At 40.6% G+C, this 18,015-nt stretch overlaps 1 protein-coding gene across 11 annotated transcripts in view; it reads right to left on the reverse strand.

Annotated features, from left to right (window-relative positions):
* Positions 1-7,280: 7,280 nt before the first annotated feature.
* The window catches only part of PLEKHA5 (pleckstrin homology domain containing A5), a 165,220-nt gene continuing 154,485 nt past the window's right edge, over positions 7,281-18,015 (reverse strand). For 6 of the 11 annotated variants that reach the window (XM_065742505.1, XM_065742506.1, XM_065742507.1 and 3 more), the window contains 5 exons: positions 16,216-16,374; positions 14,779-14,906; positions 13,754-13,899; positions 12,547-12,631; positions 7,281-9,763 (listed from right to left, as the gene is read on the reverse strand). In XM_065742505.1, coding sequence (XP_065598577.1) covers positions 9,745-9,763; positions 12,547-12,631; positions 13,754-13,899; positions 14,779-14,906; positions 16,216-16,374 — 537 coding nt within the window. In that variant the 3' untranslated portion in view covers positions 7,281-9,744. Of the gene's footprint in view, positions 9,764-12,526; positions 12,632-13,753; positions 13,900-14,778; positions 14,907-16,215; positions 16,375-18,015 lie in introns of all 11 variants that reach the window. The other 5 variants (XM_065742512.1, XM_065742514.1, XM_065742515.1 and 2 more) reach the window with 1 other exon arrangement.

Here is an 18,015-nt window from a genome sequence, read left to right on the forward strand (position 1 = left end):
ATTTAAATGTCAGAGATGTGTGCTCTCAGGTGAATCCTACAAACCCTGTCAGAAGCTCTGGCTTCCCTCGAATTGATTGCAAAACTCCCCTTGACTTCGGTGGCACCAAAACGTCAAACAGCCCGAGAGCCAGGGACTGGGGAGAAACTCACAGCAAATCCTGGTGTCGTTGGCCTGTGGAAAATGGCTCTGAGCAGGTGGGACTCAATACACCTCACAGGGAAGATCTTAGGTTGCACTGTGACCCTTCCGTAATACAGAATTTAAATAGTTTGGAGGGTCCCTCTCTCAGGAAGCCTGGAACATGTAGCAGAATTGGGAGACCTAAAGCCTAAATTAGCTGAATGCCCCAATGACCTGCCCTGCAGATGTGCTGATAGGCGAAGCACAGGCTCCATCTCCTGAACTCTATTCCCAGCTCAGTTGCTTGCAGACTCACCAAGGCAGCTGATTATATAGAAGTCCACAAACTGTTTTATCATTTTGTCATGCAGCAATTTAACCGTTGTTCGGGTGAGCAAAGCAGAATCTCTTTCACATGATTGCTCCGAGGTTTGGTGGTCTGTCTTTGAACCCTTCACTGAAAGCTGCAGTTACACAAGCTGCTACGAATACTCTGCTTGGTGCATCAGAACAAATGACAGACGTTTTACGTTATGTCACACTTAGCCAAATAATTTTTCTGAACCAGTTGAATTTCTGAAGGAGTTTGGACATGCCAGGTGTTTGCTTCATCTTGGTGAAAAGTGGATTCAGTTATTTAAAGTCTGGAAAATATAGGAAGCATTTTTATTATAACACAGTTTAGAGAAAGGTGAAAAAGGTCTGATGTTCAAGGTGGCATGTCTTATAACAATTCAAGCGTACAGACAAGTCTTTCAGATCAAACTGTGGATGACAAGTTGAGAAAGCTATTTGATTCAGGTTGTGCTGGCGTGAGAGGCACAATGAAGAGGCACATATTCTATAACAAGTGTAACTCAGGCACTGAGAGGTGTCAAGGTATCAGCTTTGCAGAGCGGTGACCTCCTTTGTCTCTTTCCTTCCAAGGAAAATCCGTTTGGCCCCACTTCAAGTCAGTTTCTCATCTCCCTGCTATTTAGAGCTCCACTTCCTGATCTTACACAAACGTTCCTCTGTGGGGGTCCCTTTCCAGGTTCACAGACACGAGTTCCAAGTAAAGAGGCAGCAAAGCAGCCAGCTTGAAGTGGAACTTGATAGAAAAAAACAACCAACCAACCAAAACCTGTTCTCCCTCTCTCCCCACTGATTTATTTTGACATGGTATAAGTGCTGGATCGGCATCCATGAAGCACATGCCTTTCAGTTCCGTTGCATTAGCACATCTTGGAGATCTTTCCCATACTGATACAGCGAATACTTTCTGTGATTGCTCTGGGTGATCTCAGTCCACCACCTGCACTGGACTGCTGTAGTTTGCTTTGGAATATTGCTTGCTCCGTCCTTTCCATTATATATAACTTATTATATGGCTCTGGGTAGCTTGGTCTGGTGGTTGGCGACCCTGCCCACAGCAGGGGTGTGAAACTAGATGACCTTGGAGGTTCTTTTCAACCCAGGCCATTCTACAATCCTGTGATTCTATTGTTAACAACATATGCTATATGGTAAAAAAGTATGCATAAATATAACACAGTTTCTATCATGCTTAAAAAAGCACGTTAAAATTAATACTGGTTTAGAAGTTTTATGTGAATCAAAGTAGGAAATATTTGAGTTACTCCCCTCATCCCTTATCTAATTATAGTATTAATGAGTAACTTGCTGAATTTTGGCTGAGATGTGGTAGCCACAAGAGATTGGACTTTTGCACAGATGATCCCCGGCCATAACGCTTGCAGCAGGGATATGTTTCACTTTTAATCATACAAGCTGTCCACCTGAAGCCAAAAGGGCTGATCCCCTTCGGACTCAGCTCTGCTACATGAGTATGAACTCTCGCTTTGATTGTGAGAGACTCCAGATTAGGCAAAGAATGTGTTTGTATGCTAAGCGTGGTGAGGCACTGGAACAGGTTGCCCAGAGATGCAGTGGATGCCCCATCTCTGGAGACGCTCCTGGTCAGGCTGGGCAGGGCTCTGATCAAACTGTGAGTGTCCCTGTTTACTGCAGGGGAGTCGGACTAGATGACCCCAACTCAAACAGTTCTGTGGCACTACGATCCTCTATTTTGCAGGGCTCCTGTAGTTCCAGTCTAATATGATTGCCCGCTTGCCTTTAACTGTTGCAGTGCAAGATTAAGCAGGAAAACTTTTAACATTTAGAATTCACTTTGTCTTTATGGTTGGTAAAGTGACTGTTTTATGGGCAAAAAAATAAAAGGCTCTGAGATGTGGCTACAACCTCACAAAGAATCCTGCTTATGCGAAGTCACATGGGAACTTCTTTCATGTAGTTTCAAGTATCAAGCCCTTCATATTTGAAAATACACAATAAACATACAACAGGGATCACTGAGTACGGAGGTTAATAAAAATACAGCCTGGCATTAACATTAAAAAAGCTCTAATTTTTTTCTTAGCAGGTAATTAGTTCACACAAAGAAATCTCCTTTCTTATCCTGGAAATGCATGCATAAAACAGCTCAGATAACATCATTTACATACAGGCTGCTGCATACGCATGTTAATGTCTGGCTGTGAAAAGTTCAGACAAGTTTGTAATCCCAGATTTCCTGCGCGTGCTCGGCACCCAGGTTCCCAGAGAGGCTGGGGAGCGGGACACCCCGTGTTGCTGAAGTGGAGCGGGACACCCCGCGTTGCTGAGGTGGAGCGGGACACCCCGCGTTGCTGAGGGGGCAGCCCTGCGGCCTGGGCTGCATCTGGGCCTGAGAGCTACACACTTTCCCAGCGTGTCACTCACTATTAGAACCAATCTGCTTTTGCATTTTAACGCTATCATGTCACTCATCAGCTATCATCCGCTTTCATCCCCTAAAACTTGTACACAATGGCAGCCACGCCACCGGGACAAAAGCAGAGGCAGTGAGGAAAAAGAAGGAAGAAAAGGAGGAAAGCCAGAGCGGGAAGGCAGCAGCCGCAGCTGGCTCTGTTCTTTGGGGTCCTTCAGCACGTACTTGAACTTGGACTGCAGTGAATGTGCCTTTAGTCTTCTGTTTTCCTCACTAGCACAGCGTACCTCTCCGGTGATGGAAATAAGCACGGACTTTCTGCTTCTGTGTGAAGGCCAACAAGTAGCAGTGCTGTTTTTGTGCCACAAGTCTGTGCCTACTGAAAGCTGCAGGGGAAAGGGAGGGCTGTGTGAGGGACAGCCCTGTGCTGCGGTACTATTGATCGCTTGCAGCACTCTTCAAAACAAGAACCCAGCTCACTGGGCACATTTAAAACCAGCAGGATACACCCCTAGTGCTGTCGGAGGAGGGTGTGTGAAAGCCAGTTAGCTGTGTTCAGATGAAGATGCAGTTACAGTGTCGGAGGGTTTGAGAACCGTCTGTCAAGCACGAAATGCTCAGGATTTATCACAGATTCACACGTGTATACAGTCACCCTCCTGATAGTTTAGAGCTATCAGCTGCACGGAGACCTCAGATTCTGAGGCTGCCTGTAATTAGTTGCCTGAAAATGTAGAAGGTGGGGGTTCTGCTCAACGGTGAAATAACTGAAGTGCTTTAGCCCAGAACCAGACTCACTGGGAAAGATGTGTGATAATTCATGCAGAGCACCCCTCTGAAATAGGAACGGCTCAAAGCAAGGCTTTGGACTCCCACCTTTTACAGACATGAACTTACCACATTTCTTGGGGGCTGTAAGATTTTAATGAGTTAAAAATGACCAAAATGTCACCACCTCTAGCCTTCTTTGTCCTAAATTCAGGACAGTTAATGAAGTGAAGCTCAGCTACATCATATTCTGCTGATTACACAGAATGGAACAACTTTAGGATCATGAAAAAAAAGGATTACATAAAATTTCTGTCTGTTCAGTCATTTCCCCCCCATACACCAAAGGAATCAGATTATATAAGCAAGGATAATTTCCTCAGTGTTGCAATTGGAGTATAAGCCAATTCTTCATCAACACAATTTGCTCAACAGTTGAGGCCAATTCTTCTGTAACTACCACCTTGCAAATAACAGTCAGCATCTCATTCATTATCCTGGCATTTTGCATTTATTACAATGGTTATTACTTGTAGGCATGATACGCTAGAACCAGGAGTTATAGAACACTGTAGCTGTGTTGATAAAAAACAAAATCAACCAAATGTTTTTTCTTTTAAAGGAGCTTCAGATCCAACACTTGAAGCCATCTCCTTGCTCAGGAATGACCACTTGAGGCAGTTGTCACTCACACACAAGTCTGTGTTAGTGCTGCACCAGCCCCTGCATGTGCAAAGTCTCCGAAACAGCCCCCAGGCAAGAAAATAAACATAGAAATCGTCAGTCAGAAACATTAGAAAACATTCATCAGAAAGCTCAGCTGTTTTTTCCTTTTTTTCCTTGTCTAGATAAGATCTTTTCAGTGCTCAAAGAGAAATAGCCGCTAATGGCTCTTTTCAAAACCTGTGGGTGAGCATGAAAATATTAAAAAATATTTTCTCTTAAAAGTGAAACCATCTGAAACAGCTTCCTTGCTCGTACCTGGGATTTTACCAAGAAGTAAGCTGCACAATGCACTGAGCGGTCTGCTACATGTGCAGTCAGTGTCAAGCCTGAGCAGAAATCCCCATTGCGCTGGAGCAACATTTGTGAGTTGAGCTTTGCTGGGTTTTGCATCTTTTTCTGTCTGCAGTCGCTTTGAAATGCCCTCTTGTCAATTAATGTGTTTTCTGAAATTCCTGTCTACCTGTTTGTACCTACTAATCATTTCATCTCCAGTGATGTGACTAGCACTTTGAAATGCATCTTTTTATTTTATTTTTTCTCCTAAATAGAATGTACTTCCTAGAAAAGAAGGGATATTCATACGCAATTTCCTAAGAGGTGTGAGGTGCCTCACACGATATGCTCTGAGCCTTCAATGCCTGAACCACCCAGATTTTTTGGCAGCTTCAAGAAGGAAAGTGGTGACCTAGACTCGGTTGTCCCGTGCTTCCACAGGGACAGCTGCTGTATGGATAAGGCATTTTTTTCCATGCAAGAAAAGAACATTTCACACATCAGACTCAAAGAGTACATTTAAAATTGCAAAAGAGGGTTCTGCAGTCACTTGACTGTGATTCATGAAAAGCACTAGATGGAAGATGGCATTCTTTGCAAGTATTCAGCAACTGATCTCTAAGCTGTGAGTAATTTTTGCTTCTTCTACATATTAAGTTGAATCTGCAGGGCCTGCGTTTATTTTTTTCTTTTAAACCACACTGATTTCACCTTCAAAAGAGGAAGAGGGTGTTTCCATTTTTAGTCTGAAATTCTTTGAAGTATTCCTGTTCCATTGAATCGGGGGTCTGGATAGAATTTGACAAAAAAATCAATTCCTTATTTTAGGTTTGGATTCAAGCAATAAAGAAGTTAATGAGATCACATCTGGTTTTGTCCTGTCATTCTCTACAGCAGTCCACTGGAAACGGCACCACTTGCCTATAGCCTGTTCTTTTATGCTGAACAGACCAACACAGCATAAATACTGTTTTTAAACGCATCCGTAGCAAGACCGCGACGTGAATCAATCAATCATCAGCCACTGTGGTGATGTTACTTACACGTAGCTACAATTACGACTCACCCGCAGTTTCACAACAACAGCCACCTGATGGATTAGGCAGGCCTTAAAAAATATTTTCTTTGGCATAAGACGCAATGGAGAAACGTCTCCAAAAATTACCAAGAGCTTCATTCCGTAAGCAGCATTTGAATATCGACACATCTGGAACAGCTGGGTAATAAGTTGTGCGTGTCAAGTTTAGAAAACAGCTGCTTTTAGCCTTCGCTTTGGGCCAGGCATTTGCTTTCAGACACCAGATAAATTCTATTTTATTTTGTAGCAGCTTCTTCAGTGTTCCCATCTGGACAAGCGAAGCAGCCCCAAGGATACAACTGCAAGTATATATATACTGTTCTTTAGAAGAAATGAAGGCCAGATGTTGCTTTGTCATCTTCACATGCATCTTTAAACAAGTTAAATGAAGTTGTTTCATATATACAATCAATGCCAGGTAAAGGCAATTTGCTCATGGGCCGTTTAAAAGTCAACTTCCTAAAAGAGGAAAACTAACATTTTCACTGACAATTCAAACCCTGGAATAACTTTGGGAAATAAATAGAGCAGAATCCAGGATCACAGTGACAAAAATGTGTTGTGCAGAAAAGACATGGTGGCCCATTTCTGAGATCTGAATGAGTACTATTTATGGTTTTATTGGAAAAGAATTTGCCTTACTGTTAAAGTACAATGTGAAGTTTGATGTCAAAGCTGTCAAGCACCGCCATAATTAAAGACCTTCCACTCTGCTGCTTTGCTCTTCCAAGACATAACCTCACCCATCCATCCAAATACAGGAGAATTTAATGCATCTATTGCTAGCACTGCAAGGCACAGAAATTCTTCACGTATGTCCTCCTTGTTGCTACGCCTCGTGGATCCAACAGGGTGGGTAATGATTCCTTCCCAGACTGTCCAATTACAGCGAGTCAGATACAAAAAAAAGAAGCCTTCCGTTTTTCTGATTTCATGAAAATTGGACTTTATTGTATTCATTTTATGACAGACGTTTATATGGAAGTATTAACTGAAGATTACTTCTCCCCCCTCAGGAACAGTACATACAAAGTTTGGGCTTCAGCTGCCTGCTGAGGCCTTGCTCTGTGAGACAGTCCACGATATACAAAAACTGCCAGGACACCATCCATCACTTTTTGAGTTATGTCACTTTATTGAGGGAGTGAAAAGGATCACATTCTCTAGTAGTCTTGGAACAATGCAAATGGTGAACAGAGAACAAAAATAGATGTAATTGGTTCCGAAAAGCATGAACATCTGTAGAGAATGTGTTGCGTTATTCCTAAGGGCTCTCGCTTTTGAAAAAAAGTACATGTTCTGTATATACAAGTGTCAGTGCAATAGCCAATAAAGCAATCAATTGGAAATATAAAAATATCCTAGATACAAACTTAACATAGATGTTTGGAAGCTGACAGTATCAGTATTCTGATATTTCAGTATCTCAGAGAACGATCACGGGGATGGGTTATTCTGATGAGGTAAAAGACAGCAAATGCTCTGTGAGAACACAAAGCCGTTAATTCTTATCCATAAGACAGAAAGGTAGAGCACCCAATGAAACGGCGAGTCTTCGCTGCAAGTGCCCACAGAAGTGTTGTGAGCACGACTGCATTCCTGCACCATTCAACCTTTGCCATCTTTGCCAACAGTTACACCAGCAAAAACATGCAAATTCTCCCACGCTCCCCCAAGTTCAGCGTAAAACTGCACGTACTGTGCAGACACAGCGAACTGACAGCTGCTTCAAACACAGACAAGACCTACAAATGTCCAAAAACCACTTAGTCATTCTTTCCTTTATTGGTTGCAAATCTTTTTTTTGGCAGCAAGGACAGAAAGAGATTGCAAAGCTTGACAGCTCAACAGCTCTCTGTAAGAGTTAGGGAGGGAACAGGGTGTGTTATATTTGTTTTGCCCCAGGTGTTCCAGTGATGCCACTGAACTTAAACCTCAGCTGGCTGAGCTATAAAAATCATGTTCCTCCTCTTTGCTCCGCATTTTGGATGGAAGGATGTGCTAATCTGGGGCTCTTGTTACAAAAAAAGAGCAAGGGCTACGTGGTCAAACTTTCCACTGCGTGCTGTCTGCCTGCATCATGATTCATCTCTTTTCCTTCCACCACCTCTTTCACTGTGACCCTCCAAGCTCCGCTGCTAATTTCTGCTGCCTCCCAGTTCTCTACTTTTCAAAGAAAAAGGCAGAGCAACAGGTAGACAGTGTACTCTGGGTCTCTGTGGCATAGAGCCCCAAAAAGAACCGAGAGCAGAGCTGAGAGAGACAGAAATGTACAGCGAACACAACGTCCTTCTTAAGGTGGTAATGATAAGGAGTTAATTTTAAAGCATGCTTCCATCTCAGGCACTGCTCTTTGGAAAAGCACAATGAATTATATAGTCTCTAGTACCTTAAGATTAACTCGAATGGGCTATGATTTGTGTGATATAAAGAGCACAATGAGAGCTGGCAGTTGCCTTCTTAAGAAACTTTCCTTAGTACTTATGGCATGCACATGCACCAAAGCACACAGCAGTTGCTTGAATCTTTAAAAGGTTTCTTAGCTTTACATCTTAGATTCAAAAGCTCGCCCTTTAAATCATTTCATTTTTCATCATTCTTTTCTAAACCTCTTGTCTCAGGCAAATTCAGACAGCTGTGTAAGATGGAGAAGTGAAGCCAGCAACATCTGTAGGACGATGACACTTGACAAATGGCCTCAGGTTTTCTTTCTGTTTCTGGAAGATGCTTTGCAGATGTCAAAGCCTCAAGGAATCATCATACGTCTCTGCTTAACCCTGCTGGCTGAATGTGGCATTCGACGTTTCCAAATACCAAATTACTACTCGCCACACCCCAGCAAGGCAGGCTATTCTGCCTCAAATAAACAGGCAGGAAATGGAGGCACACAGAATGACTAAGTGATTATTCCAATGTCACATACAAGCCCGGGAGAGTCAGGAGCTGAACCTGTATTTCTTGCATCTCAACCTCACGTTGTCTTTTTGCTGTGTGTTGCAGCCTTGTTCTTTCCCGTAGAGGAAGACTGGAATCTTAAAGAGTCTGTCACGCTACTCTGGTTGACAGGTGATGTCGCCAATGAGATAAGATTGTTGCACTCCCCACATCAAAAGGTGGAATATGCTATATGACATCTGCTTGCTGGAAGAAACACTAACCATACAAGTCCTTAAGAACATCAACATTTATTTAATATGATATAAAAGAAATGGGATATGAACATTCTTATCTGAACAATAAGTGGCTTCTTTACTTACATCGCATGTGCTCATTGTATAATATATATACAATGAACATAATTACATTTGTACACAGACTTAAGTACTGGATTGAGAACCTGCTTATTGCTGTACACACTCTAACCCAACGAAGGAAAAGCCCAGTACCTCAAAATACCTACACTCCATTTTATTTAAGTAAAAGTAAGCACTGACATTAAAGTATATGTTGACAGAAGTGTGGCAGTAACTGCTGACATTGCAACCTGACCAAGAAATAATTACAGCAGAAACAGGACATCTTTTACTAAGCAATAATAAAAATGGCACATTTTAAATATATCTATATGTATATATATATATAAAAAATTTTACAAATAAAATGTTAAAACAATCAATTGTAGTGTTTAAAAATCGTAAAACGGGGCTTTAGTGGTGATATGTAAAATTAACTGAGTTATGCATCTAAAAGAAGTGAAAAAGTAAACTCAGGTGATCCATAATTAAAAGAACATTAAATTCTGGAAAATAAAATTCTGGCTATTGGCTGCACACTGAAAGGAGCCTTTATTTTATGTGCACAGAAATCATAGCAGCAAGCTGGTATCAGGAGAACAATCTGAAGGTTGTCGAGTGTACATAAGGGCCATTTAAAGCTCTCTTGGAATAAACATTTTCCAGGAAGTGATAAAATGATGCTCTGCGGCCAAAAGCATCAGAACTATGAATTTCATAGATTTAAAATATACTGTACAATATCTTCTCACATTTCCGTAGGTCGGGTCCGTACGTCTCAGGCATGAATTGTTTCAACAGAAGCCATTAGTGCTGGAAGACAGACACAGGTTGGGTTACTGTATTTTAGCAACAACAGAATATTGTGTAACACAACTCCTGGGATTAAACACAGCATAGAATGTCTGACCTCATCCCAGCAGCAGTTATCACTGATGTAGAACATAATGAAGATATCTCAGCAATAAGTCGTTTCCATAATCAATTTTCCTGAAAATTCTTTGATAGCACGAAGTGCAAGTAAACTTTCTTCAGCTTCACACAACGAGGGCAACATCTCACGTTCTGAGAGTTTGATCTTGTAAGCAGCCAGCTCCACACGTTTCCCATATAAACCAGGGACAGCAGCAAAGCCCCGCGCTGCTTTGACAAATGCCAGGTGCGGTTGGCAGTGCTATCCCCGTACGAGGCCACGCTGGCAGCGTCACTGTGACGTGCTCAAGCTCCTGTGCTCAGCCCTGGGCTCGTTGCCTTTCAGTTATTACTGAAAGGACTTCTATAAATAGCTGTTAGCAGTTTGTTGGTAGAAGTGTTTCTGAGCTTTAGATCCAGGTGCTGCTAGAATTTCATTATCCCTCCACTACTCCACTTGAATACAGTGCTTAACGTGTAACAATGCCAGAGATACACACACATCCAGAATGTGCCTCCGCCGAGCCAGGGCCGTAACAAAGAAAGTAGCTCTGTATTTAATGGGTTTTCCTTAGTTCCAGAATAGCCTATGCCACCCATTTCCTATGCCGAATTCTCCTGGCCTTGTGCCCAGAGGATCATTTTACTAATTGACCGTGTAAGCCAAATATAGGTATTACCTCATCATTCTCTGAGATCTACCATACTTTTTCCAGATGCCGCATAGGAATGGGACTGATCCCGCAGCTCTGAATTTCCCTATAGTACCCAGGATTTCTTGCATTTGAGGGACACCAAGCTCTTGCACATATCTTTCAGCATTGCTCAACACCACTGGGATGGCAGCCCAGAGGAGAAGGGGCAATAACTACTGCAGGCAAGCAGACTATGCCCCTTATGCCTACATATGACAGGCCCAGCTCAAGGCATGAATGTGCTTAGGAACTCTTACCAACCAACCAACAGAGGCATCAAGTGCACCAGAGAAAGCTGGAGTGTATATGCACACACTTGAATAGTTTTTTCAACTTAATTCCAACAGTTAACAGCCCAAAGGGGTACAATTTATTTTACTTTGTTACGGTGGTGGATATATGAGCCAAGCAATAGTTTTACAACCACCAGCCCAGATGCACTGTTTTGCCTCAAGCGTAACAATGCACTTCTAAGTGTTGTAGCATCGTACTTAGCATGGAAATGTTGTAGCTACATACGACCTGCGAGGTTACAGCGCGCTGTGGGACGTCAAGGGTTAGTTGTTCCATTACCAAGCAGATCACTGTGTGAGCCCTTCACTTGGGCCGGTCTCGTGTTTAGCATAAATAATTAAAATGACTTTGCTGAACTGATCGCTGGAGCTGATGGCAAGGGGCAAAAGCAACTTAATGCAACTGGTGAAAAACAAACTGGTGAAGCTGTGGGTTGCTTCCCCTGTCAAGAGTGACAGGCCCCAGTCTGCCCTAGTCCCAAACGCAACGCATCGTAAATGCATCGTCATTTGTACAGAGAGATTAACATCTTTAATGCGACTTTCCAGAAAAGGCGATTTTAAATGATTTCATAACAGCATTTCTAAATGAAAGTACAAGAGTACAAACTAAATTTCAGAATGATGGACTGCATCCAGCAGAAAGCGAGCAACACCGGTGTCAGGACTGAATATGATCTTTTTATGCAGAAGGAGAAAAAAAAAAAAAGAAAATAATTTGTATTAACAGATTCTAATTTTCCTAAGATTAAATCTTGGCAATACAGGCTGGGGCGATAAACAAGAAAATGCATTTTCAGAAGAGTGAAAAAGTCTCAAACATAAAGTTTCCTTATGTTTAACTTAACAGCACTAACTATGGCATTTGACGTTATCATTGAAACTAAGCTCATTCCTTCAGCAGAAAGCCTACTTAAATAGGTACTTCCTGACCACAAAGAAATGTCCATCATTTTAAATGTGGGCAAAGTGCTGTAGCGTTCACACAGCTGTCACTCTGGTTTCTTTAAACACCTGTACAAACAAGCATGCTTCCTTGTATTTCCAATTCTGTTTATTGAGTCAGAAGCACTACAGGTAAGAACACGTAAATCTAGACAAACTTTGTAACTTCCTAGAAATTACCTAAGACGAGGGAAGAATACCCAGTAGGACTGTCCCTATAGAAATAAAAAAGCCCACGGCAGTTCTGTACTTGTTACATTTTAGCCGCCCTCATTTTTTTCCATTCCTGCTTGTCATTCCTCATTCATCCATGTCCTAAGCCATAAACTCTTTGGACCATTAAACCATTCCCTCCAACGCATCACTAAGAGATCTAACTCCAGCTGCCCAGATGGAAGCACCAAGATTCATTTGCACCTGAGCACTGATGCTGACAGTCTTTAACTGTCTATCTGCTCTGGAACAGCCTAGGTCCCTCATGTAAATTCAGAGGGCAACTATCCTGCCACTTGCGGCAAAATAAGTCAATTACTCCTTTCTCTTTGTATTTGACTACAGAACACATAACTTGCAAGCAACTCAATATGTTTACTTGTTTTGCTTCCTGGTTAGTTTATACTCAACGTTCTGGCTACCTTTGTCTTGCCAAGTACTGTCTCAAAGGCAGCTACAATTCATACACTCAGAACATGATTTGAAAAATGGCAGGAGGGGTGGGAAAAAAGACGTACTTCTCTGTAACTATACACACATGAAATGTGATCCTTCTGTGAGCTGTGGTTGTGTAGACGAAGCTGGTGACAATGATGATTCTGGTGAAGAAGGCAAACTTTTCACTGCGAGTCATACAGGAAGATAAACAAGAAAGCAAGTTACACAAGTCAAAAGCTAGCTGACTTACATAGTAAATGCAAGCTTGAACATTTCAAGCCACAATCAATATAAGCAGAACCAAATGAAAGTTACACAAGTTAAGACTTAAAATTTGATCAGCACAGCGAGCACAACTTCAGGGGACAGTGTAGCTGTTGTCAACAAGGACTGTTTCTTTTAACAAAGAAAACACCACAGAAAATACTGAGGCCTATACACAACTGGTAGTTATCTCAGGAACAAACAACGGACACGTGAACACTGATGTGTTATGTCAGAGGAAAAAATATGCACAGTTTAACTACTTGGGATACTTTCAGACCTATGTATTTGTTACTCTGCTTGGTGCTACACAGGGCCTTTACAACTTCTGGTTTTGATTATCAAGTCACAGAACAGAAATTGCTGACTGCACTGCAAAGGTTCAGGCCACCTTCTATATCCATACATTGAACTATCTTGCTTACTTAGTCACTCTCATCACCGAATATCCTAATTACATCTTAAATTCTATAATTATCTTCCTCCTCGCCTATCTGCTCCCCTCTCTTTTTTTTTTGAGCACAGTTCTGCTTTTTTCCAGCTTTTTGTTCTTGCAAAGTACACCACAGGTCTTTGTACCAATCAGCTATCATGTTCAGTTTCCTCATCTGTTTCTGCATCCGACACCGTGACCAAATTGTGGTTCATAGTTCAAAACCTGAGGCTGTCCATTAGCCACAAGGTGAGAGCAAATAGTTCATACGTACCCAGGATTGAGATACTGTTCTATAAGACAAAGAGGGAGGGATTTGCTCCGACCAATAACTACAATATGACTTAGTTTTTGGCAACAGTCACTCAATCCCCTGAATTAAATGGAACCACAAAATCTACATTAAAACCTCAGAAAACTGGAATTTTTGTAGTTACCCAGCGGGAAACTACTGTTCTCTATGTCGTAAAAAAATATACTTAATATTCAGACTAGCTCAGCACTTCTCAGTTCACAAGGGTTTTTGAGCATCAAAGGACATCATCACAATGAAGCAAAGTCTTACATATGTACCGTGTAACTTATGTTGTAGTCAAACTCTTTTCCATACCTGCTGTTGCCTGATTTCCTTTTGAAGACTGTGCTGCTAACTCAAATGAAGAAATAATTCCTTTTTGCTCTTGAACACTAACTACTTCACTTTCTTCTGAACTGGTTTTGGGTTTGTGGTTTGCAACTGTGGTCACACTCTGCGAGCTGACGGAAAAAAAAACACACAGCTTTTAGAACTCACTGACTTAATTTCAAGTGTTAACCACGAAGTATGGGAGTTGCAATTTAATTTTCTTTTGTTAATAGACAAAAGTTGCAACTGGACAGTTTCTGTAAGAGAAGTTAAATATATATTTTCATATTCTTCTGTCGTATAAAGTTAGACTTAAAAAAACATATGCTAGAAACGGAATTCTTTTCCTTTGTATACTCATCCAGGTTCCTGCTGTGCGATACCTATTTTGATGAAGTATGCTGTGAGAACATTATGATCTAAGATAAGAACTCAGGCTCGGCTGTGAAATGGCAGAATTCACACAGCTTACAATAAAAGTTAGGAATCATTGCAGAGAAATATCTGATATGCAGTATCTGTCTAATTCTGCAATACTCCTAAACTGTCAAATAAAGGCCAAAAAAGCAGGAGGTATAAAGTAAACTCTTCAATCTGTAAATGCACTGCTTCCCTAAACACCAGCAATAAAGAGCTTGCTGTAGAAGCCCTGGCTGGAGGTTTCATATTAAATTGACACAAAGCTTGGACTGACATTACTAAATACATTTTGTATTTAGTAACACAATACAAATACAAATACAATACTAACACAAAGCCAGGCTCATGAACATACTCTGCAACTTGGGCAGTACTGGGAATAAACATCACCCCTCACACCACCTCATTACCTTTCACTGACCCCCTGCAGGCTTCTCACTGGATTTCTCTATATGTTAACCACTCCAACACATATAAATATACCTTAGAAGTATTTATGATGGAATTTCATTAGTTGCTTGGTACGTTCAACTAATAAATACAATATGCAAGTTTAAAAATAGCCTTTGAACATCTTGTTTTATTTTTACCTTATATCACCATCACGTGTTTCTTCCACTTTATTATTCTTTTCCTTTTCTGCTTTCTCTTCATTATTCACTTCTTTTGAGTCAGATACAACATGTGTATCTGATAAAAAATCATCAGTTTTTGTCAGCTATAAAAAAATTGAAATCATGAAACAAAAAGCAGTAACACACACTAAGTGGTAGATAAGAAATACAGTATCAGGAAACAGTTTTATTAACAGACAAATTTTGCCATCATGTATACTTAGTAACTTAGAATTACATAACTTAAGAAATTTTTATCAGTACCATTCAGGTTAACAGAGTTATCCTGAAACTTATACCAGAGCCAATGGGTAGGCCTTGGCTTAATTACTTCCAGAATGTATCTGAACTCTTTGGACTGCAGCCTGCCTTGGTTTTGTATGCTATCCTCTGCACAGTGCCAAACATTCCAGCAACTTGAGTACTGCTCTTAAACGTTTGATTAGCTAGGACCAATATTAGCATATTATGTAATGCTCCTTCAAGGAGTCTGCATGCTTAACATAAGGCAACTCTCAATGGAAAGTGTTCTAGAAGAAGAATAACAAGCATTAGCTATTTGATTTTATAGCATTCTAACAAATAAATAAATAAATAAAGTAGGAAAGGGAAAGGAAAAAGGAGTGGAAAAAGAAAAGCAATGTGAGATTAATGAAAGAACACATACTGAAGAAGAAAAAAAATGTATACACAACTAGATTTAAAAAATATGACACTCCAAGGAGGATATGATTATGTGAAAACCCTTCTAGTAATCTCTTCTTCACAGTCAGTCTGCCTCTGCCGAGTCTTTAGGGCACGTCACTACCAGAAATATAGAGGTAACGCACAGCTAACTTAGCCTGAGACTACTTCCAGACAGAAATCATCCTGATGAGTGAACAGCACAGACTACAGTTACTGCCTAGTTCCACAGACGGACTGCTGCATCAGCTTTATGCTGTGTCCTGCAGAATGTCTGATGCACTAAAGCCAAGCAGGGAAAAAAGTCAGGTGTACAGAATGACCATCAAAAACCACACAGATCAATGATTATTAAAGATGCATCAGCATTGGGCTTGTTTCCAAACCCAAAGAAATAAATAGCACATATATATTTTGTTAGTTTTCCTGGTCAATCAAGATAGTACAGATAAAATTAATGTGGAATCAAGTAAAGTTAAGAGGAAATTAAAATGAAATTTAAGAAGACTATATACACAGAAGAAAATGCAATCTCTAGGCTATTGACAGATCTGATACAATTTGGCACTACTTTACAGAACGTGTTTAAAATACAGAAATATATGTTGATCTTATAAGAAAAAGAATTTTGCTTTTGCTTGGTTTCCCATACTCTACTGTCTGTTGTTAGAAGCAGTTTTCTACTGCAAGATAGGCTGATGAACAGTTCAGGTAAGGACAGTTTAGTACCTCTTTGGCAAAACCTGAATTATGTTCTTGCTCTCCATCATGTTTTAGTCGTGCTATTTCTTCTTCCGGATTTTCATTATTTTGTTTCAAATTATTATCTTTATTGGTGTTCTCTAATTCCTTTATGTGTCTAGATACAGTATCATCCTTTTTTCGATTCTGTAGAACAAAATTGATATATAGACATCTGTTTTTAAGAACGTTATTACAGTGCTGGGTCCAAGTCTCGTGCTGTGCTAAGAAAGATGTGTGAAAACCTTACGTATCCAACCACTTTCTTACATGATATTCCATTGCAAAGCACACCATACAGTGCAATAAGGATAAAATAAGGATAATGGTTTCTTTTTTTCTTTTTTTTAAGAAAAAACATAGAATTTTCTTCTTTTAATACCTTTCGTAGCAGTTGAACCTAGCCATTTTTTTGACTCTTCAAGATTATTCTGCCATTGCCAACTGGAAAAATCTAGCATTTCTATCCTCTGAAAATCCATTCGTATTTAGCTTAGTCAAACACAGGTTTACTAGAATCCTTATTTGGATTGTTTTTTTTTGGAAATAAATACCTCTTCCTGGTTAAATAAAAGATGGATAAAATCTGCTGACAGAGCAACATTGCAGAGCACCTATACGCATCTTGGGTATCTTCCAAGCCTGTGGCATTAACTGATTGAACAGAAGACAGAGTAATATCTGACAATGGAGGACTATGAACAAAGTGCAGATCACCTATTCCTTAAAAAAATCCATTGCACGTAGAATATGTTTGATTTAAACATTCTCAGGAAGGCTGGCAGAAGTGAATTAAGATTCTGAACCACGAACATTGTGTTGGCATAAGGGCAAACCTAACAGAACTGAAATTCACACGTGTTGTAACACACTAAGAACTAGGATGGAGAAAAATAGGATCCAGGAAAGTAGTAAATCTTGTGGCTGAATTCCTGTCTGATTTAGCACACACATGTTGGTAAGAGGAAATTCTATTAAAGTCAGTCCACAAATCAATCGCTCTGCTTTCTTAAATGAAGTATGCACACGGATCTTATGCATGCCCCAAACAATAATGTTTGTTAAGGAACTTCATCAGTATTTTGGTAATCACTTAAAAATTACACAGTAGGCTGTTCATAAAATCCTTCAATCTTTCCTTTCCTCACAAAAAACCAAAAACAAATCCAATGCAAAAGATTTCCAGCAGTTATATGCCACTGCGTCACTTTTCTGTATGAACTCAACAGGCATGGAAACTTGCTTTTAAAAGAACTATTACTACAGTATAAGAGCTCCTTTTGAGGGCCTTCTGCCAAATGCCCTTCTGGAAGAACAAACGTCATCAAAGGAAAAATGATTTTGTAGCACGGACTGCTAGTCCATTCTGACACATTCTTACTTGTTTGTAAATATCTTTTCTCGTCTCATCCATATAGCTCTGATTTCACCCAGGACAAGAGAACATGATGACATGACCAGCATCCTCTGGAACTCTGTGCAGCAGCAGTTAGTGCTGCTGCTGAGGGTTTGTCCCTGCCGTGTCTCCCAATGTGCTGGCCAGCCAAGTATGATACACGCACAGTGCAGTTTCCTCACCCTGAGGTATGAGTAACTAAGGAATTGGTGAGGCTTAAACATGTGTGCATACTCTACTACAAGAAGAATCTGCAAAGCTTTGCTCTGAACTTCTTGAGAAATGCCACATTAATAGCAAAAAAATTTGGAGGATTCACTCCCTGCATCTATAGCATTCACGATGTCATCCCAAATACAGACGTTCTAATGCAAAAGGAAAACTTGAGTTCA

Source organism: Cyrtonyx montezumae, unplaced genomic scaffold (genome assembly GCF_038088225.1).
Source record: "Cyrtonyx montezumae isolate F1298 unplaced genomic scaffold, pur_monq_1.0 scaffold_3, whole genome shotgun sequence".
Classification (NCBI taxonomy): Eukaryota; Metazoa; Chordata; class Aves; order Galliformes; family Odontophoridae; genus Cyrtonyx; species Cyrtonyx montezumae.